The sequence below is a fragment of the Lolium perenne genome, chromosome 4 (assembly GCF_019359855.2).
Source record: "Lolium perenne isolate Kyuss_39 chromosome 4, Kyuss_2.0, whole genome shotgun sequence".
Lineage (NCBI taxonomy): Eukaryota > Viridiplantae > Streptophyta > Magnoliopsida > Poales > Poaceae > Lolium > Lolium perenne.
In genome coordinates, this window is record NC_067247.2 from 389,182,473 (window position 1) to 389,203,541 (window position 21,069).

Consider the following 21,069-nt stretch of genomic DNA (forward strand, 5'->3'; position numbering starts at 1 on the left):
CATATTTGATGTCTTTGTTTGGGCACACGACAAAGCAGCTCTTCACCGGGTGCCAAAAATCCGTACACGGCGAAGAATTCCGTGCAGAGTGTTAGCACCCGACGAAGAATTAGAACACGGCACAACATGTAAAATACACTCGGTAAAGAAATAAACACGGCGAAGACACTCTTTGCCGAGTGCCACAAAGAGACACCCGGGGAAGAAACCTGCCACATGGCGTATAACAAGCGCGACCGACAGGAGAATAACGACGCCTTTCTTTGACGTGTGTCTCCCGTTAGACGCCTGACAAAGAGCGTATTTGCCGGGTGTTTTTTGGCGGTACACAACAAAGAAAAATTTCCATAGAGACGCGAGTTTTCCTGCCAAACTATGCTTTCCTTTGCCGTATGTATTCTGGAAAGCACACGTCGTGTGTCGTGCGTATTCTGGAAGGTACATGGAAAAGACACTCTTTTGCCTTGTATTACATCAAGATACTAGGCAAAGATGTCATGTTTTGCTGCGTCGAGGGCGGCGGTGCTCCTGTTGGAAGATGCGCCGAACCTAAAAAGATGGGCACATAAAATGACATGTTCTGGAGCTAATGATTTTTCAGAAAATCAAATGTAGGGAAAATTGGATGCGTAGTTCAAATCCGCGCGATTCCAGCGGCAGGAGACGGCGGGGGATCCTACTGCTTCCTGGAGAGCTAGCATGTTCTTATATAGTTGTGCACGGTTGTCCCCTAAACCTATTTTCGTGTCCCATGTATATGCTTCACAAAAGTAACCCGTTTCAACACTCAAAATGGAAAACGGGTTTTTTTGTGGCCACGATGGCAAAACCCCGCACACAACATTGATTCCTATCCCAGGGAACACGCATGTGCATGCGCGGTATGATCTCGTTTCGGCATGTTTGCTATAAGCTAGCCCATTTGACCTAAAAACCTTATAACTCCGTAGGTGATTGCTCATTTCACGAATGTTTTCCGGAATAACTAATGTATTCCAAGTTTGAATTTTTTTTTCCTCGCAACTAGGTCGTATAAATGATGCCCCATAAAGGTCACACATTTTTTTATTTTATTTTTTTGAATTAGTTGTGCTCAAAATGGGACACATCAAACGTATTGTTACGCCGCATCGAGCATGGTGGTGCTCCCGCTGGAAGACGCGCGAAACCGAAAAAGATGGCCACATAAAATTACACATTCTGACACTAAGAATGATTTTTCGATAAAATTAGGGGTGAGGAAAAGTGGACGAGTAGTTCAAATCTGACCCGATTCCAACGTCATCGGCGGGAAATGACGGGGGATCCTACGGCATCCTGGAGAGCAAGTGTGCAGGGTGGATGTGTGAAATGCGTTGTGTAGGTGTTCTTTTATCATTGTGCACATGTTTCCCTCAACCCTAGTTCACGCCCCTGACCCAGCTTCACAAAAATACGGTTTCAACCCTCAGAAAATGGAAAAGTGGTTTTCTGTGGCCACGATGGCAAAATCATGCATACGACGTTGATTCCAGTCCTAGGGGCACACGCATGTGCGTGGTATGGTCCGGACACTATGCATACCCGTTGGCATAACCTAGCCCGTTTGACCTAAAAGCCATATAACTCCTTAGGTGATAGATTATTTCGTGAATGTTTTCCCCTCGCAACTGGGTCACACAAAATGACGCCTTGCGATATTTTTCTGATTTTTTTGAATTAGTTATGCTCAAAATGGGACACATCGACGTCCCGTTTCGCCGCGTCGAACACGGTAGTGCTCCTGCTGGGAGACGCGCGGGTCCGAAAAAGATGGGTACATAAAATGACATGTTCTGGAGCTAAAAATGATTTTCCCAAAATTCAGGGGCGGGAAAAATTGGACGCGTAGTTCAAACTCCGCCTGATTTCAACGACATCGACGGGAGACAGCGGCGATCCTACGACTTCCCGTAGAGCTAGCGTGTGTGGTGAGTGTGTGGATCACGTGCGTAGGTGTTCTTCTATCGTTGTGCATGGGTTTCCCTCAACCTAGTTTACGGCCCATTACCTACTTCACAAAAACCTTTTGGCACTCCGAAAATGGAAAACAAGCTTTCATGAAATTCTCAAAGGACTACATGACATATATTAGCTAGAAAATCGATTTTAGCTACAAAATTGATTTTAGCTAGAAAATACCTGATGATGAAAAACCTTGTCCCGCATCTCAAAGGACTACATTTGCAATGCGGGACAAGGTTTTTCATCATCAGGTATTTTCTAGCTAAAATCAATTTTGTAGCTAAAATCGATTTTCTAGCTAATATATGTCATGTGACGCCCGCGGGCGCCGTCATTCCTTTCTTGAAGGGCGTCGGGGTTCCCCCTCCCCACACCCCTCCCGCATACCGGGGGAAACCCTAGGATTTGTCCGGGAAGCAGCGTCGTCATCGTCGCATCCCTTCTTGAAGGTGTTGCTGAGGTATGTGGCGCTTCGAAGGGCTAAGATCGTGGTGGGAATTCTCCGGAGGGCGCAACTGTGGCGGATCATTAGCGTTTTCGTTGATCCGACTTGGTCGACATTGCTTTCCATTTTCCTTCTTCTTTTGTTTCTCTTGGGCTTTGATGTGCTGCTTGCCCCAGCGGTGGACTCTATCTTGTATCGGTTAGTTTCTATATTAATATAGCGAGGCGAAAGCCTATTTTGAGGAGAAGGTTATTAGAGTAGCACAATGACAAATTAGGGTTGGGGCTACAGAAAAACCGCTCCCGTCGCTCCCCCCGCGGGGCGACCGGGGCGCCCCCGTCTCCCTCTCCTCTACCCCCACCCTTCTCCTTCCCCCGCCGCCGCCGCCGGCGGGAGCCGCCGGGCAAAGCCCGGGCGGTGCTAGCGGCGACGGTTTTCTCCTCCCTCCGCCTGCTGGGAAGGCCCGACGGGGTGGGTCTCGCCCTTGCCGCGGGGAGGCGCGTCGGTTCCGGCTCGGGCTGGCGTTGCTCCGGCCGTGGAGGGCCGTGTGGTCGGCGACTGCAGCGTGGAGCGGTCGTGCGCGGCGCTACTCGGTCCGCCGGCGGCTTGGTAGCCTACGGTTGGCGTGTGGCTGCGGGATCTGGGCTTGTGGTCCCAGATCTGGGCCTGCCAGGGCCTGGCCGGATCTGGCCATGCTGGTCTGCTCTCGGGCCTGATCTGGGTACAGAGGTTCTGGATCCGACGACCTGGCCGTTCACTGCCGTGGGAGTCCGGCGCTCTCGGGCTCTCCGGCGGTTTTGACGTCGCTTGGGGGCGAGGTTCTTGTCGGCTATCCGGGATGGGTCCCTGGGCCGGCACATGCTTGCTGGGTAGGCAGTGTGCCCAGTACTGCTGCTGCTCCCGCGGCGGTAGTCTGGTTTTCCCTCCGACCAGTTTGAACGTGCAGGTGCTAGCGACCTGGGGATGGTGAGGTCGTTGGGTTGCCACCGATATAGCGTCGTTGACGTCTAGATCTGGGTCTGGCCGGGCATTGCCAGCCAGCATTAGCGTTCACCCTGCGGATGAGTCTAGCCGGGGCTAGTAGGGCGACTTTGGTTGGGGGCGCGGTAGCGATTGCTGCCTTGTCTGCTCTACGTCCTCGTGATGGCGACCGGAATTTTGATCGGGTTTGGACCTCGGCGAAAGCTGCACATGGCTGTGGCCTATGCCGGTGACGGCGTCACCTGCGGGTGTCGCTCCCTTGTTGAAGGCGTCCCGATGATGTCTCCTGTTCGAAGTGATGGACTCTGTCCCTCCGCCCCAATCTGCTCTCCTGGGGCCCTCACTTTGTGCTTGCTTCTCTAGTAGTGTCTTGTGGATCACCCTGTGATCTCTCGCTGGTGTCACAACCCACTCGTAGCATCGGCCTGGCTGCTTTTACACGGTTTGCTGCGGTAGCTGATGCCCTTCCTAGCGCCTTGGGGGGCTTTGCTAGGGCGGCGTCTGGTCGTAGCTTTTGCCGGTGTGCTTATCCCAATGCTGGGGGAAGATGTTGTGTTCTTGGTCTGGACCTAGCCCGAACTCCAGGGGTGGTGGCTCTCGGGTCAGGGTGAAAACTTTGCAGAACCTTTGTTTCTGCCGACGACGATGACGCATTCTCGCGCCATTCACCTTCTTGGAGGCGTCGCCGCAAGACCCCCTCCTTTGGTTCCTCAAGCTCTGCTAGGTCGTCGGGCCGTCGTTGAGTTCCTCATGGGTTGCAGTCTTGGTGCGGTGGAGGTTTGTTGGTGTGGACTTGGTCATGATTGCTCCGGTGCTGCAGAAGACAAGGCTCCCTCTTCATAGTTTAAGCTGGCGCTTCAGCTCGTCGTTATCTGTGTTGTCTTCTGTTTTGGGTTCCGTTGTGTGCTTGACGCGCGTGTGTTGTAACTTCTGGTGTAACTCCTAGCCGGTTGATGGCTTTGTTAATTCAAAGCCGGGCTCACTTCGAACCTTCCGTTTAAAAAAGGAGAAGGTTATTATACATGGAGATGAGTACATTACAAAATTACAATATACACAGACCGTGATCGCAGAGTAATGGAATCGCTATGTTCAATGTCAAAATATAAGGTGCATATGTGTATGTTTGATAGGAGTGTAGTGGATTGGTGGATATACACGTACATGTGAAGACAACAAAGATGGAGGATCGACACATGCATGTTTTTGGTTCTGTTTAGCGTAATTATGGTAATGTCCAAGTTGCAATTCTACAACTTCCGTCTTCTCAGTGCATACCTCTTTATTTTTTATTATGGATCCGGTGGATATATTTTGGTAGCCACACCGGCCCATGCATTATTATGCCATGCAATAGCAGATAGGAAACCACGCGATTAGAGGAGCAGATAGGAAACCACGCCATTAGAGGAAGTGAATTAAAACAGATGAATTCAACCGACGCAAATCAGGTAAGATAGACTTCCGTGCATGCCGGGTCCTCTCCTTCCCAATTACTTCTTCCGAAAGTCCAGCGGCAGCAAGTTCTTGATCTGCCGAATCCCATCAGATGGCTGCTGCTTCACCTCGCGCTCGTCCCACGGATCGTGCTCGCATCCATCGTCTCTCCGCGTTCCTTGCTCCTCCTCCCTTCTCGCAGCTGCACGCGCTGGCTCTCTATAAATTCCTACAATTGCTCTACTCTTCATCATCCAATGCCGCCACATCCTGCCTCCAAAAGCCATCACTAATTCTTTCATATTGAGCCCTTGAATCCCATGTAGTTTTTGGTGACAGTTCGGCAAAGGCCAGACACAGTTATGCCCAACATGGGCATATATGCCAGTGGAGAAGATGCACAATGCCTAAGAACTCTGTGTTTCTTCTCTTAGATCTAACTTCAGTTTAAATGGGATGGTGTCACTGAAACTTTGTTTTTGTTCTCGGCAGTGATTAGAGGCTTGCGGTGTGAGATATGGCGCTAGCTGATCTGCTGGAGGTGGAAACAGAGACGCATGTATATGCGTGCTTGTCCTCTCGCCACCGCCGACCTCTTACAAGCAGCGTACGCAGTCTTCCTTCCTGTTCTATGATCTGCTTTTTAATGTCCCTTTCTGTATCATATATCCTACCTTTTTCTCAGCTGACTTGGTTGGATCTTGGGGTTCAGATACACACGTAGGAGATAGCAGAGTACAAATTCGCCTCATTACCAGATTAAGTTTCGATTATGTCACAATGCCATGCTCTAGCTCATTTTATTGGCCGCTTATGGTTCATGATTCAGCTACACTGTATGTAACCTGGACGAGATGTACAAACCATCACCAAACTCACCTTTAATGTTTGATCTCTGAACTTTGTAACTCTGTAAGGAGTTTATATCTCAGCGCTGCTGCCTTTGTAAAGAAAAAAACTATTGTGCGCTTGCTGGGCCACGGTCCAATCTAGATGGTAGAGGTCCACCAGCCCACTCACGTTCTCTCCCCTTTCTTCCGCCGATCCTCTGCCGGCGTCCCCTCCGCCGCCACCTGGTCTCCCCGACTCCGGCACTTCCTCCCCAGGAACATCCTCCCATCCAGCCCCTACTTTCCGGCCAAGTGAGAATTGGAGCCGCGACGCCTTCTAACTCGTGCATGTCCAAGGCGGTGCGGCGCGTCTATCTTCTCGCTGGTGACGGGGGCGCCAGCGGCGACGCGAGACACGCGCCGTCGTCCGTGTCTCGTTGCGAGGATGAAGTTTTCCGGAGGCCTCACTGCCAATGGAGTGTCTAGTACTGCACCATATATACTCGGCCATGGAGAACGTAGTTCTGCTGTAGATGCATTTTGCAGTTGACAGCCAGCAGAACACTACTCTAAACCTGACCAAGTCTGCTATGGATGCATTACTGGTTCGTTCAGGTAAGTGAGCTAGATACTCAGCGTGTAGGAGATTGTTTTAGTTATCTAGGGTCATACACGGTCGAGGTTCTAATTTCTGGATAATGTTTAGATTGCGACGAATTTGTATCTGTGAACACTGCTACCTGTCTGGCTCACATATATGTGTATCTGTTTCCAGATAGTTTGTGCTTTAATCATGTGCAGTTCAGGTCTACTTGTGTGGCTGGAATGAGCAAGTGTATGTGATAATTAACCTACTAAGTGATGATATGTGTATGGACTATGGCAAAGCCAGGTAACTGTTATTGGCTTGCTTTGTAGCCATTATTAAAAGAATGTCATGTTAATTAAACTGTGAGATGTGTTGACACCTTACTTTATTTTTGCTTGGTCATGTTAATAACCTTGTAAGGACGCTGGTAACTTATAGTTCATTTCGAATTTGGATGTAAAGCATCTTTTCTTGTATATACATGTGATGAGATCTTGCTGACAGCCCCATTTTGTTTTCACCGGGATCCATAGCTTTTTTTAGTTGCTGTTGTATTATCCATATTTTCAAGAGCCTAGATGTATTACAACACACTTTGTTCTGAACGTGATACTGATTGTTGTTTGTCTTGACGGCATTACAGACAAATTCATCATTTGATTTACCATGACTACGATGGGCCCGAAGAACACATCTACTCCTTGCCGCCTCCACTGGCATCTTGCTGCTAGTGGACGCCGGCCGCACTTGATACTCCTTGGAACGATGGTGTCGGGGCCAACTCTAGGACCACCGACGTGTGGGATGCAGGAGGATGATCGAGTGTCACCCGTCGAGGTGGTTTTGGACTGCACCAAGAATTGGTTCCAGGACACTCTCAAGGAGGTGTGTGTGCCGGTGACACTGCTATGCAAGTGCTCGTCAGCCTGACGTGTGCAGTAGCGGCTACGATGTCAACAAGAGCAACCACAAGGTGAGCCCCACGATCGCTTTCGTTCCAGATTTTTGTGCAATCTGGGGTTAAACGAGCTGCCTTATACAAAGTGATTGGTTCAGAATATCTAACCATTACAATTCATGATTCTTGATGCACACGCGTGAGTAGATTTCTGGATACATTTGATGTGCAGCTGTTACGGTTATGCTAATCCTTTAGCATCATAATATTGCTAGGATGTCAGTAGTTAAGCTTGAGTTATGGCTTTCTAGAATTTTGTATAATCTTTGACCCAGTTTTTCCTTGTTTGATGATTTTTTCCGCCAGCAGCTCATTCTTAAATGCACGTCACCAAACATGCACCTGGCTTCATCAAATATGCTCCTTCAGTATCTTTGAAGTATGTGACTTTTTATTGATGTAACTACTCCGACCCATAATATAAATGTTGGGGCTTTAGTTCAATTTGGTCCAAATATGAACTAAAGCTCCGCTACTTATCATGGATCGGAGGGTGTATAAATTTTCTCTATTTGTTGAAAACCACACTAGACATGTTGTACTGACCTACTGCTGACAATTCTTTATTTGTATGAGTAACTTAGGAGTTATAATTTATACTGGACGTGTGTGTCTGTTCCTTGGCGGTGAAATTACTCGGTGGGATGTAACCTGGACAGTTCAGGGGAGTAAGCTCCATCTAAGAGAGGTGAAATTATTTTTATATTTATCATCTTTGGAGATGAAGTTATCTCATTGAGGCGGGTCATTTTTAAAACTAATCTATGTATTTTCTATTTTGTTATGATATTTTCAGGACCGTATGGTGTTGATTGTAACACCTAAATGTTCAGAAACGTGGAAGCCACTAGTAGCAGAATTTACTTGGTCGCGTTGAAGTTTTGCCATAAGACAGCACTAATGTGTGCGATCTGTATAATATACAATTGGATAATGTTTTGGCTGTTTTGGCAACCAATTACTTACATTAGCGGTCGAAAAAGGTACACTTTAGTCCGTACATCTATAGTACTCCCTTGGCCTGGATATATATGGTGTCTCTCCTTTGGTCCAAATATTTGAAAAAATGGCTCTATTAGTATGTAATTTATGTGTTGAAAATTATTATCTTCAAATTTATACTGCACTAACTACTTGCAGTTGTAACTCTGCTATGATTTGGAAATCTGGTCTGCCACTACTCAAAATCTAGCTAAACTTTTTTTTTTGGCATTTGATTAATTAGTTGGAGTTTGCTTGATATCTCTACTACATCTAAGTATCTGACGCATGCTAGGTACTTCCATGGAGCCATGAGTTGCTTCCCAGAGAGCTTATCTGTCTTTGTGCGGTAGTCTGGTTTGCTTAATTGTATCCTGCTACTACTACCACATGATTATAACAAGAAGCTTTCACCATGTTGACTTCGTAGTCTATATTGAATGAATTTTACTATGCCATGAAACTTTGCTTTAGAAAAGAACTATGTCTTTTATTTGTATACTCTTAATTTGGTCAAATATAATAGTGGTCAAATGTTCTTTCTTTATATTTTAGGTGTAAGTGGTTGTCGCAGTGATTGAATCTGCTTCAAAAACTCTCAACCCTAAACCTCCCACAGTATGTGTTTTGTAGGCTTGTGTTCTCACGCACGGTTGTAGGCCCGTGGCCATGACTACTCCCCCCTACACCTCTGCTCTTGGTCCCATGCGGTGAAGGTACTATCTTGGCTTCAGATATAATTATCTCAAGTGATTCCCCATATTTCCGAAGGAACTGTTGTGTGCTGGGGACTAAACTCAGTTAATGTGTATTCATGAAGTGAAGTCCAAAAAGATATCATTGTGTTTCATTCTAGTCATGCATTGCATATACATGGTGTTTGAATTTGCAGGGTGTGGAAGTGTGAAGTAAAATGTTTTAAGTAAGCCCCACTGACATCGCCCCTGATGTGATTATTCCCCTTTCTTCTTCTGAATTTTGCCATAGTTGAAGAATGGTATAGTAGAAGGAGAAAGTGTTATCATTGCGAAAGAATATTTTATTGATATTTCTCATGCTTTAGTTCTCTCGCAAAAAATAATTCTCTCTCAGTTTTTGTCATTGCTTTGTAGATTTCGATGTGTTCGGGTTCTATAGCTCCGTCAGACAAAAAATGTGCGTGTCTGACAAAAAAAATGCCTATTTATGATATGTTTCTCTAGTCATCATGTATGTCTTTGTTCCTTATGGGATAAACATTATGATCTTTCCGGTTGATGTAGTCTTTGTGTTGGTTTTTTCCCTGATGTAGGTTGCCGCTTATTTTGCATGCCTATTTCCACGGCATAGTATTCTACTTCGTAAACCTTGCTATAAGCTACTCATACATGATTAGTGCTCTTATTTCACTATATTCATGTGTCACTGGATTCTAGATTTAATTTTTGAACTATAAACAAATTGTACGTATATTCAATTATAAAACTGTCACTTGCTGCTGCCATGAGGAGAAACAAGCTCCCTCTTCTAAAAGCATTGAGGACATATTGAACCAATAAATGGTTGCTAGCACCGAGAAACTATGGATCCTCTTGCCATCTGGCTTAATGTTTTTTTGCCTTCTCTTGCTTTTCACCTTTTTTATATTTTTTCGCATCAAAATGGGATGTTTACCCATCTTTGCATGTGTGAAAAAATTTGAACATATCATTATTTTGATTTCTTGGGTTTTTGCCAGTATCAAGTGATGAAACCACAAAATAATCTTAGTATACGGTTTAGACACAGTGTTTTTAGCCTATGAATGAGAAGTCATCTAGTTCCCGATGATAATAAACGTGGCTAAATGGTTATCATTGTATGCATGTGTTGATCTGGGTCATTTGATTGATTGTAATTTTTACACCATAGAGTTATCTAAAGCTGAGTTGTGTCCATGATGAATATCTACATGTTGGAATTACCACCTGATTGTTAAGTTACAAGATTTTATCTGGCTTTCTGAGCTTAATGTGAGACACCCGTTTTACCCAATTTGCTATCATTTCTTAAATTTATTCTTGTTTATTAGCCATAAACAACATTTGCTTTTGTTATGTGCAAATGTTCTGCCTTTGACCATATCCTTGTGGTTTTGTCTGGGTTGCAATACCATTTCATTTTTTTAATCTGTTGTGGCACTTTGCGTCTTTCTTTGAGTCACTCTTTGTGACTTAATTCGCTCCTGCTGATAGTCCTTCTTTGGTTGCTATAAGCTATGCAATAGGATCTATGATTGGGACTAAAATTAGTTTTCACTTACTGATATGAACCTTGAATACTGTGAAATTGATTTGTTACTGAGAAAAGATGGCAAGAATGATAAATTGTAAGGTTTGTTTTTCAAAAAATTCGCATGTGCAGCATAAGAGCTTTCGCCTTGCCAGGCTTGAGAGCTAATGTTGCTAATATTGTGAAATTAATTTGTTACTGAGAAAATATGGCAAGGATGATAAAGTGTAAGGATTATTTTTCAAAAAAATCACACGTTCAGCTTAAGAGCTTTTGCTTTGCCAGGCTTGAGAGCTAATGTTGCTAATTCCTTCATGGGTTATCTGAGCTCATATTGTTTGTTCTCAATCAAATTTAGTACTCTTGATAGTAATTTAAATCAGCTCTTGCATTTCAAATGATGTTAAAATCAAGGCTCATTTCTCAATGCATACACATTTGCTATTTTAAAGTTTTTTCCCTACCAGGCTTTAGATGTAATGTTGCAGATCCTTCCTTGAATGCATGATGGAATTCTAGACATAGATATTTTCTGTTTTTCCATTTTGTTTTATTTACTCCATTTGATGATATTGTATGCCCAAATGTAATATAATTACATGTTTCTCAAAACATTTGTAGTTGCATCCTAAGAGCTTTCGCCTAGCCAGGCTTGAGAGCTAATGCTGTTAAAATCCTTCATTGGATGTCTGAGGTTATATTTCAGCTCACTGATCTATTTGTTCCATATTATTTCTGCAAACTAGTTCCCTCCTCTGCCATTCTTTTTGGTCTTACCTTGTTTATGTTTCTCATCCGTTTATTGTGGATAGTAACTTGGTTGGACAATTAAGAAAAACACAAACATAACACACCATCTTTCGTGACATCTAATTCTCCCTGATTTCCTCCAAAATAAATTTTCTACATTCATGTGATTTTAGTTGAATTTGCAGTGTCGAAATTGTAAGTTTTGTTCCTGCTTGTTCGGTGATGAAAAAATTACTAATCGTATCATATTTCGAGACTGATTATTGGCTTTGTGGATATGCTATCTTCTCCCAATTCTGTGGCCAAATTGAACATCTAGTGGATGCTACATATTTTGTGTGTTCCGATGAGCTTTTCTCTGCCCTGGAATGAAATCTTTTACCGGGACTTGGAATGAATCTGATCTACATGTTTAGGTTAAGCCAGAGTGATGTTCATTCATAAATATATTTGCATGCGCAATGGAAATGAAGCACTATTTTTTGGGATGTGGAGGAAATGAAGACTTGTAAAGAGATGTGAGTGCACTTATATTTCTATTTTTGTTTGCTTAAAGTATACGAGAGGCTCAAATTCTGTTTTTACGATCTATTCCTTTCGAGATATGATCTTTATCACTCAGTCCTTATCTCTAGAATGATTCCCTGAGGTGATTGACTACATCCCTCTTTCCTCGTTTCATGGTCTAATTGATATTTTGTTTATGCTCCGTTTGTTCAAATTGCAAGATAAGGTCCTTTGGTATCTGAGAGCATGGGGTGTCCGCGATGTGCATCCTTTGGTTGCCGAAAGCATGGGGCAGCCATTGATGCCCTGATAGAGCGAGGAGGCAGCCAGGTCTTTGGTTTAGGTGGGCCAATGTATTCGCCGCTTCCATGCACCGGATGTATCACTAATTATGGTGGCGGAGCTCGAGATAGATGAGAAAATATCGGGTAACAACCATTCCCTTTGATCTATTTAATCGTAAATCTTTCAGTCACTTCCTTTTCTCTTGGCCGTGGCAAGAGAGAGTTCACCGGGTCAACACTACTTGGCCATAATAATGTGAGTATTCCTCATCCAACCAAACTTACTTCTAGTGAGCAGTAGTTATTGAACAAAAGGGATATACTTTGAAAAGAATATATAAATATTTTGGTCATATGAATTAGTTATCTGTCGCATATCCGGCTTTATAAGGACGCTTGTTTGTTTGTACCTCTCAAAAGTTTAAATTGTATGATACATCTTCTGTGGTTGTTCGGAGTTCCGCGGATCAACTAGATGCTTAGATGATGTGGCGAGAATACATACTAAAGTGTTCAAATTTACTGTAAGTTGCAGTGTAGAGTTTCTATAGGGTAATTACTCATCATACTGCATCATATCTTAAAGTTTCTTAAAGGTGGATCTTTTCACTCATGCCAGTTTGGAAAAACGTCTTCTTGTTGCAGTACTCCTTCCATGCGACAATGCTTAGTTAAAAATATACTTGCGGTAATTATAGATTTCGGGGAATGCTACCACAATATATGATTGCATATTGTTCCTCTTAGAAGATGTGCTAGAGTAATTCAGCTACTCTTGATAAGTTTGTCAAATATAATGTATGACTTCTAAGTGGTTCTTATTTGCATTGACGTGCAGTCAATTGACTCAAACCCTCTCTTAACTCGGATGGCCATGGACAATGGTAATGCTTATGTAGAAAACTAAATGATTGACCGAGAAGTCTTTGTATTAGGGATGCTACTGCAATTTGTCAATTAGTTAATAATGGACGATCTTTTGTTGCAGAAGGCAGACTCCTCATCAGCCCCTGCTCCTCATTGTTTCTTACATGGGTGAGTTCTCACAAGCCTCACTGAATTTTTGCTACAGTTGTGAGAGGTTGTCCTCCTTTTTATATTGTATTCTTGATTTGGCGGACTTGGAAATTTTAGAAGTGAAACAAAATTTTCTTTACCTGAAGATGTCATTTTTCGTCGTCGCTAGTATCCACAATGCCAACTAAAAGATGCATTTACCAGATTAAATTTTACGACCTATGTTATTCTGTTACCAAGCGAATTTCTGTTGAGCTGTTCCCTTTTGCCAAACTTCAGGTTTTTCCTGAAGCTTCAAATTTTGCTTGGTGGGCATGTGTATAAATTAGTAGCTTGATGTGTGGAAGGAAGTTATCTCCGTCTTCATTGTCTCATACACTTGTTCCTTGGGAAATTAAATTCTGGTGTTGATTCAACAATCTGCTAAAATGGGCATTAGATGAGCAATATATCCTTTTTTGGTTAATCTTTAGCTTGAAGTCATCTACTAAGTCATTTTGTGGATAGTAAACTTGTTTTTATCAAATGTTGTTGCTAATATTTTGGTGGTAAGTAACTTGGCCTTATGAAATCTTTTCGTTGTTGTTATGTACATGTTTTCTTTGAGAATCTTCTCTTGCTAAACTAAATATGTGTCCTTACCTTGTCATATATTTATGATATATGTTACTCCATTTCAGCGTTTGTTCTGAAGTAATAATCTTAGGTACCCATATTATTCACTGAAACATTTGATTCATTCTCTTAGATTCCTCCGTAGTTGCTTCTTTTGATGTGGATGGTATCAACAATGGTGCATGCTGCAAGGAATTTATGCCACTTTTTTGTGTGAGTGGCCTGATGATGTTGTCCGGATGCATTTCAAGGGCAATGTGCATGCCCTGGCCAGATACCTGTATTGTGTATGGAAACAGTATCGTGGATCCATATTATGGGTACGTTGAGTGAATATATGAATGACCAGCTCTTGTCCTACAGAAGCACGCTGCTGGAACTTACAAGAGCCTCGTACCCGGTTGTTTCCCTTTTTGATTTTGCCCTGCATGACCTGCTGCTTGAAATAGTTGACTGAGGTGTATAGTTCCCTTATTTTGCAGGTATTTTACTTTGAAGCCTGTGAATCTGTGAGCTCTTTGAAGGGCTTCTCCCGAATGACATCGACATCTATGCAACAATCGCTTTAACGCAGAGTACAGAAGTTGAGGTTGTTATTGCCTTGGCGAGTACCCGAGCCCTCCTTCGGAAGACAGACACCTGCTTGGATGACTTGCACATTATTTTCTTGGATGGAAGACATGTACTTTATTCTTCATATCTGTTGGCGGGTCTTGCTGTGTTTTACTTCATTTAGTTTTCACATGGTCAAATCATGGGGGATTCCAGAATTGTCATCGATGGTATGTATTTGCAATGCGGGACAAGGTTTTTCATCATCAGGTATTTTCTAGCTAAAATCAATTTTGTAGCTAAAATCGATTTTCTAGCTAATATATGTCATGTAGTCCTTTGAGAATCTCCTGTTGCTAAAATCGATCTTCTAGCTGTCAAATTTGTGTTTTTGCGTTGTCATATATTTATGCAAATCGTTTATGTAGTGTTTGTTCAGCACTAAGAATCTTAGGCACCCATATTTGTCACTGAACATCTTACTCATTCTTTTACATCCCGCGGGGTTTAATTCTTTTGATGTGGATGATATTACCAATGGTACATGTTGGCATCCTACAAGGAGTTTATTGTGACCGGCGTAATGAGGTTCTCATGAGGCATTTCAATTGCAATAGTGATGCCATGGTGTCTGTTCAAGACTACATGCAGGTTGTCGCATCTTTAAAATTATTTTGGCATATCGATATTGTTGATATATTGAGTGAATACATACGGTTAGGAGAGGGGACAATATAATATTAGATCGTTTGCGAGTGTTTTTGGTTTTAAAAGGATGTTATTATGCTCCGCTAGGTGGTGCAGGTCCTCCTCTTCAAGGACCCCAGCTGTGTTCATTTGGGTGCTTGCTGTTGCGACTTCGTAGATGCCAGGTGGGTCACCAAGGCGTCTGTGAAGAAGATAACTAGGTGCTCAGAGCTGTCATGGAGACCAAGTGTGTGCAGCTCCCAGTAGCATACAGGCTGCACTATATATTGTGTTCACTATGTAAATATTTTAGCTAGGTCATAGAATTCCCTAGCTTTCCATGCAAACTATGGCGACCGCCAGAGAAATATTTTACCATTTTGCTGAGATGTGTTTGCTAGAGCAGTAGGTAAGCAACATTATTCTATTACAAGTTCTGATATCTATGGATCATCGTATCTTCTGGTATAAGTAATTATATGATTTGAGACCCTTATATATATATTACTGATGGTGAACACCTTTGCTCAACTGAACATGGAGATATATTATCATATATCACAGCAGCTAGCTTTTTCTGAACCATGCACAACCCCATATTTGTTTGCCTGCATTCCTTTATATTTAATCGATGAGGGGTGGGCACGCAAGGCCTAGCGCTTGAACCTTTGTGTGTAACATGAACCTTTTCTTTTCCATGCGTTTCTGTACATAAAAACAAATCACTAATGGTTTTAGAAAATAGATTGAACTTGGTAGTAGCATTTTGACGTTTGTTCTTGGTATAGTTGAGGCAGGAATCCCTTATTTAATAGAAAAAAGACTGTTCAATAATATATGGTTGACTGTTTGTTCTTGGTATAGTTGAGGCTGCAATCCCTCATCTTTCAGAAAGAAAAAAAAAATGAGTAAAATTCAGCACGAAACGGAAATAACAAACCAATTGCATATTTTTGCTCGAGTGAAATGCACGTACGGTCCTTAAACTCATGGGCGATGTCCAAAACGGTCCCCAAACTAAGGAATTGCACCATCACGGTCCTTCTTCGATCTTGCTAAACGAGTCCATATCGAGCGCGTCCACGCCCAGCATGCATGTGTAGCTCACGACGTAGTGGTTGGTGAGGACGACTCCTCCAATGGGACTATGAGCGCCGGCCGCTCTCCCTGGAGCTGAGCTGCCTCTAGAAGGCGATGCCGAGCATGGCTCTGACCAGCGATGACACTTGGTGAAGGTGAAGGTCCGCGTTGCAAGGGCGAGCGAGCGTGTTGGCAGGCGCGACGCCGTGAGCACGACAAGCACTGGCGCAACGTGCTTCTCAAGCTTGCGGATGTGGTCATTGCCACGCCACACACACTCACGGTGATCGAACTGCGCCCCCTAAGAGGGGCAGAAGGCCGGGCACAGGCGCCAGCAGCGAGCCGCGCGGACAACAGGTGCGACGTGCGCACCGCGAACCCCAAACACGGCCAGCACGAGCACCGGAAACGACACACAATGTGTGACCGCCGGCGCGTCCGTGACCGTGAGCACGTACGAGGATATGTATTTTCTTGAGACACAGATTTTGGACCCGTACGTAGATATGTTACCTGAGGTTAGGGATTATATTGGATCATTTATTTTCTTGAGATCAAGAACCGTTTTAGGCATGGCCAGCAAGTATAATGTGCATTTCACTCTTTTTGCTCAGGCACCAATCCGATGTAACCAAGGAAGTAGATAATCACCATTCCATAATTAACTCCTGCTACTACTACTATATGTTAGGGTCGTGCTCGTGGCCCAGTACTATCGCTCCAAATAACTGACTTCACAATTAGCTCTCGCGCCGATCTGAGGTACTACTAACAAAGAAAGTAGATCATCATCAATCCCATAATTAACGTCCTGACCGGTTAGATGCCTTCCGATAAACAACCCGGGATTTCATCCTGCTACTAAATGGTCCATTAATCTCGTCAATTATGGGATCGGTTTTTGCAGCGCCACCTCATCGATCCGTGGGAGCAGGCATCGCATCCCTCCATCGCTCGCTCACCACCAGCAGATGGATGGTTCGTGCGCCAGCTCTCTCCTCCCTGAAATGTTGAGCCTTGAAATGTTGAGTCTCTCTTCCCTCCAACCTTAGCTCTATATATACTAGGAGGGGCGTGTTTCTACGCGTGCGTCGTGTGTGACGACTTAGACTTTGACTCTTGCTCGGAGAGGAGAGGAGAGGAGAGAGGGCTTACTCCGTCGTCCACCAGACTCGATTGCCGCCGTCTGGTATAATCCTCGATTTCTATCTTTTGCTCTGTTCGTCTGATCATTCCCCTCGTAATCGATTTGTTTCTTCTTCTGATGTGATGCAGCGTCTTAAGAGTTCTTTCTTCTGCTGTGATGCAGCAATACTGATCGATTTGGTTTGGAACCGGCATCCGGAACTGAAGGGAGACGGGGTCTCGACGGATCGGAGGTTACATGGCGGGGACGGCGCGGATGAAGGAAGAAGGTTTTCCACGGGTAAGTCATTTTCCCCCCTTTTCCGTGTTTTCAATCTTGTACGTACGAATCTTGTACGTATTTTAAATCGAACTTTGACCGAGATAATTTGAAACAAAAATCTTTATTATATTGTGTGTAATTAGTATCTAGTATTGTTGGATTCATAATAAAAAACACTTTTTAATGTTGGTAATTTAATACTAACAATCTTTATATATATTAGAATAATTCTTGGTCATATAACCAACACGGAAAATGAAGATACCTAATTCATTGGAATGAAGAGTGCAACTGAGATTTGGACGGTGTACAGGTCCAACCCGTTGTCTAGACGGCTGCCAGCATCACCTTTGACAAACAAATTGCAGACATCAACTTTGACAACTCGATCTCTGCTGAACTAATAATATTCTCATCAAAGATGAAACAACTATTAAATTCAATTTGACTTGTTGCCTGTTGAAGTGCTCATATGCTACTAATTGTGTGATTCAATATCAGAAGAATGCTAGTGGAGCTCATTAAGTAGTATGAAAAGTTAAGCTGTAGCTAGATCTAAGAATTTTTTGCCTTTACAGTACAGGCTAGATACCGGCATTGCTTCTACCTGCAGGAATATTGCTGCAAGACAAGGAAGAATCAAACATTTCCTTCTCTCAAGGAAATATGTTAAGCTACTCTTCTTGTTTTGATGTTCCCTGGTATGAATCCCACTGTTGTTGATTCAGAGTTCTGCAATTTAATGTAGGGGATCGTGGGGCTGGAGACGAATCTCGGCACGCTTCGCGTTCAAGTAAGTGTTTCTTTGTCTCTACAGCAGGGTAGGAACATTTTGTAGCTGCTGCTAAAGTGTCTGAGGGACCGTTTCTAGAATAGTAGCCAGAAATAAGGAAGCTGGTAAAGTGGTGCTTCGTGTTTGGCCATTGAGCTTCTTTTTCATGATAATAACTGAAAGATGCTACACTGGCGTTCACATTTGTTCATTACCTCCGAGTGTATATTCAAGCCCCTAAAGCTGTGTGTATCGCTTCTCCCCTGCTAAAGTGCTAATCAGAGTTCATAGAATAGCGCTTCTGCTTATCAGTCTTTCATCGACGACAGCTTTGCTATGTGGACCTTTTTTTGGAATAAATATGGTGAGATCCATGGTTTAACACGCCTGGATGGGCCTAAGTATTCATTTATTGTTTCGATTACATCTTCACATGAATATATCAATTTGAAGTGATTAGTGTAGGCCGCTCATTCAAGTTATTGGAGATGATAATGCATTTTGATTTGGGACTGAGCTAATTCTGGCCCATTTATTTTCGGATTTAGTCATCAATAAACTTGATTCCTCTGGATGATCCATGATACGTTTTCATAACAAAAAGGCAAATTGAGATGAATGGAAATGTACATACCGTATTTTCGGTTTCCGCTATTACATATACTGGCTACATTCTTTTCCCTTTGCCTAATACATATATACAATTCCATTTCATCCAGTTGCTGCCTGATTGTGCACCCCGTTCTGTGGATTACTTCATCGAGCTCTTGGGCTTGCACAACTGTGCCGGGTGCAGATTCTATCGTGCCGAAGGCCGTGGGCATCTGTGGGATGCACAAGGCGACAGCATAAAAAATGTATGTTGTCTATGGCCATCTTGCATAAGAGGGAGTCCAAAGGCATATTCTTTTGTTTCTGAACTTGCCGTTTGGTAAGGATTGTAGGCCTTATGATGTTTTCTATTTTTGTTAGGCTGCATCTGGTCCACCATATGGGCTGCTTCAAGGGACACTGGAAGTGGACGGCGTAGCCTTCAAGGAGATACCGAGAGAAGGGTGCTCAGCGGTGAGAAGAGGATCTGTGGCGTGGGTGGGGTCAGGGCCAGAGTTCCTGATCAGCCTGGCGAACCATGAGGAGTGGAAGGACACCTACACGGTGTTCGGGTACGTGGTGCCAGAGGACATGGCCATCGCTGAGGAGATGGCGATGCTGCCAACCAGCACGGACGTCTGGAGCAATGTGACTGTGAGGCTGCTGAAGGACCCAGTGTATTTCAAGGTGAAGCGAAAGAGCAACGCTAGCGCCGTGTAGGCCTTTTGAATTCATTGTTGATTTTCTTGTTTGTTTGGTACTACAGGCAACGAAGAGGGATGGGAACTAGATGAGAATCAGACACATTGTGTAGCAAAATACGGTCCAAAAGGTTAAAGCAGGAATTATGTGTAAAGAGAGGAAAAAATAGAGGAGGTTTGGAAAGAGAAAGATTCACCTGTTATTTGTTACCTATCAGCAAGCCATTTCATGATCTTGTTTTCTTAGTTTATGCTTGATTTGATGTATTATCTGTCGAGGAATGCGTGTTCTAAATTCTAATGTTGACCTCCTGTGTCTTTAGTCTTACGGAGTGGAAATGAATTTCGAAGTCTTCTTGCAAACAGTCGTCAAAATGAATTTCGAAGATGGATGATGGGCCAAAGAGGCAATTTGAGACAGCCCACAGGCCTTTAGGTGGTGACGACTGAAAGGAGACAGGAAGGAAGAACACGAAGGTAGAAAGAATAATACAGAGGCGCACATGCTTGCTCGCAAAACAACATAATTAGTTTTCTAGGGTTTTTTTTTCTCCCGACGGCAACGCCGGCGTGGAGCATCTCTTCCGATCCCAGCAGGGAAACAACCACTGGTGTGTCTCGGGCTGATCAAAGGGGGGGTCCTGGTACCCCTGCCCGGCCTTGGACCCACGGGTTGCGCTGTTTTGCTGCTCGGGTTTCGACCCAATCTTGTGAGGATTGCTTTCGTAGGCGCGATAGAGACGATGGCATCTTCTTCTGGGACTGCGGCACCTGATGATGTCGCAAGTATGATGGCTAAGCTCGGGATTAGTGAGGAAGACCTGGATGATGTGATTTTTGAGAAGGAAGAACAACAACCGGAGGAAGCCACGCGCTGGTTGGCAGTGGCAAAGGTGCATACAGTAACCGAATTCAGTCATTATTGGTTTATTAAGAATATGAAGTCAGCCTGGGACCTTGCAAAGGACGTGAAGATCAAAGTAATTGAGGATAACCTTTTTGTGCTGCAATTTGCTTGCCTTGGCGACTGGGAGAAAGTGATGGATGGAGGGCCATGGGTTTTTAGGGGCAAGAGTGTACTGATCGCTCCCTATGATGGATTCACAAAACCGTCGACTATAGAGTTGAATACAATTCTCATGTGGATACAAATCCACGATCTCCCAGTGGGGTATAAAGGTCTTGTGAAAACTTTGGCAAGCAAGGTTGGAGAATATGTGGAGCAGGAGCCTCCGTCGGTAGATTTCGTCGGAAACTTTTATAGGGTCCGAGTTAAGATCGATGTACGCAAGCAGCTGAAAGTGGTGGTTTCGATCATCCGTGATGGCAAGAGGGAACTTTTCTTTGTTAAATACGAACGTATCCCTGATTGGTGTTCAGTTTGTGGCATGCTGGGCCACATTAGCAAGGAGCACGGTGATGGTATCCATGCACTGGAGGCTGAAGTATTTAAGGATCTGAAGGCAAGCTTCAACTGGCGCCCGGGCTCGAGGACGCCTGGAAGTGGCAGAGGACGTGGATCAGGTCGTGGCCGGGGTAGGGGCCGTGAGGGTGGTAATTCAGGCTTTTGGGAAGGAAATAAATCTGACAAAGAGACTGAGGATATGTTGGAGGATGATCCATTACTAGACCTGAACCGCAAACGGGGTGC

General features: G+C 43.9%; 1 protein-coding gene, 2 long non-coding RNA genes and 2 other non-coding genes across 10 annotated transcripts in view; all 5 read left to right on the forward strand.

Moving 5' to 3' along the window:
* LOC127297368 (uncharacterized) overlaps positions 1-19,664 on the forward strand; it is a 254,229-nt gene extending 234,565 nt beyond the window's left edge. Inside the window, exons 3-6 of one of the 2 annotated variants that reach the window (XM_071819531.1) lie at positions 18,103-18,147; positions 18,846-18,983; positions 19,099-19,404; positions 19,484-19,664. In XM_071819531.1, the coding sequence (XP_071675632.1) occupies positions 18,103-18,147; positions 18,846-18,983; positions 19,099-19,404; positions 19,484-19,507 (513 nt within the window). In that variant the 3' untranslated portion in view covers positions 19,508-19,664. Of the gene's footprint in view, positions 1-18,102; positions 18,148-18,845; positions 18,984-19,098 lie in introns of both variants that reach the window. The other variant, XM_071819530.1, reaches the window with a different exon arrangement.
* On the forward strand, positions 5,506-7,912 carry LOC127297376 (uncharacterized). Its single transcript, XR_007849130.2, has 4 exons — positions 5,506-6,568; positions 6,909-7,238; positions 7,533-7,602; positions 7,808-7,912. It is a non-coding gene; the product is annotated as an uncharacterized lncRNA (long non-coding RNA).
* On the forward strand, positions 8,027-15,308 carry LOC139830742 (uncharacterized). Of its 5 annotated transcripts, XR_011744148.1 has the most exons (10): positions 8,027-8,206; positions 8,824-8,920; positions 11,621-11,722; positions 11,933-12,139; positions 12,834-12,879; positions 12,984-13,030; positions 13,761-13,947; positions 14,110-14,449; positions 14,742-14,830; positions 14,975-15,308. It is a non-coding gene; the product is annotated as an uncharacterized lncRNA (long non-coding RNA). The 5 variants fall into 5 exon arrangements; XR_011744146.1 differs by having other exon boundaries at positions 14,110-14,830; XR_011744147.1 differs by having other exon boundaries at positions 11,938-12,139; positions 14,110-14,830.
* On the forward strand, positions 9,920-10,017 carry LOC127297771 (small nucleolar RNA snoR31/Z110/Z27). The gene has a single exon (XR_007849460.1). It is a non-coding gene; the product is annotated as a small nucleolar RNA snoR31/Z110/Z27 (small nucleolar RNA).
* LOC127297848 (small nucleolar RNA SNORD14) lies at positions 11,033-11,151 on the forward strand. Its single transcript, XR_007849530.1, has one exon. It is a non-coding gene; the product is annotated as a small nucleolar RNA SNORD14 (small nucleolar RNA).
* Positions 19,665-21,069: the final 1,405 nt, after the last annotated feature.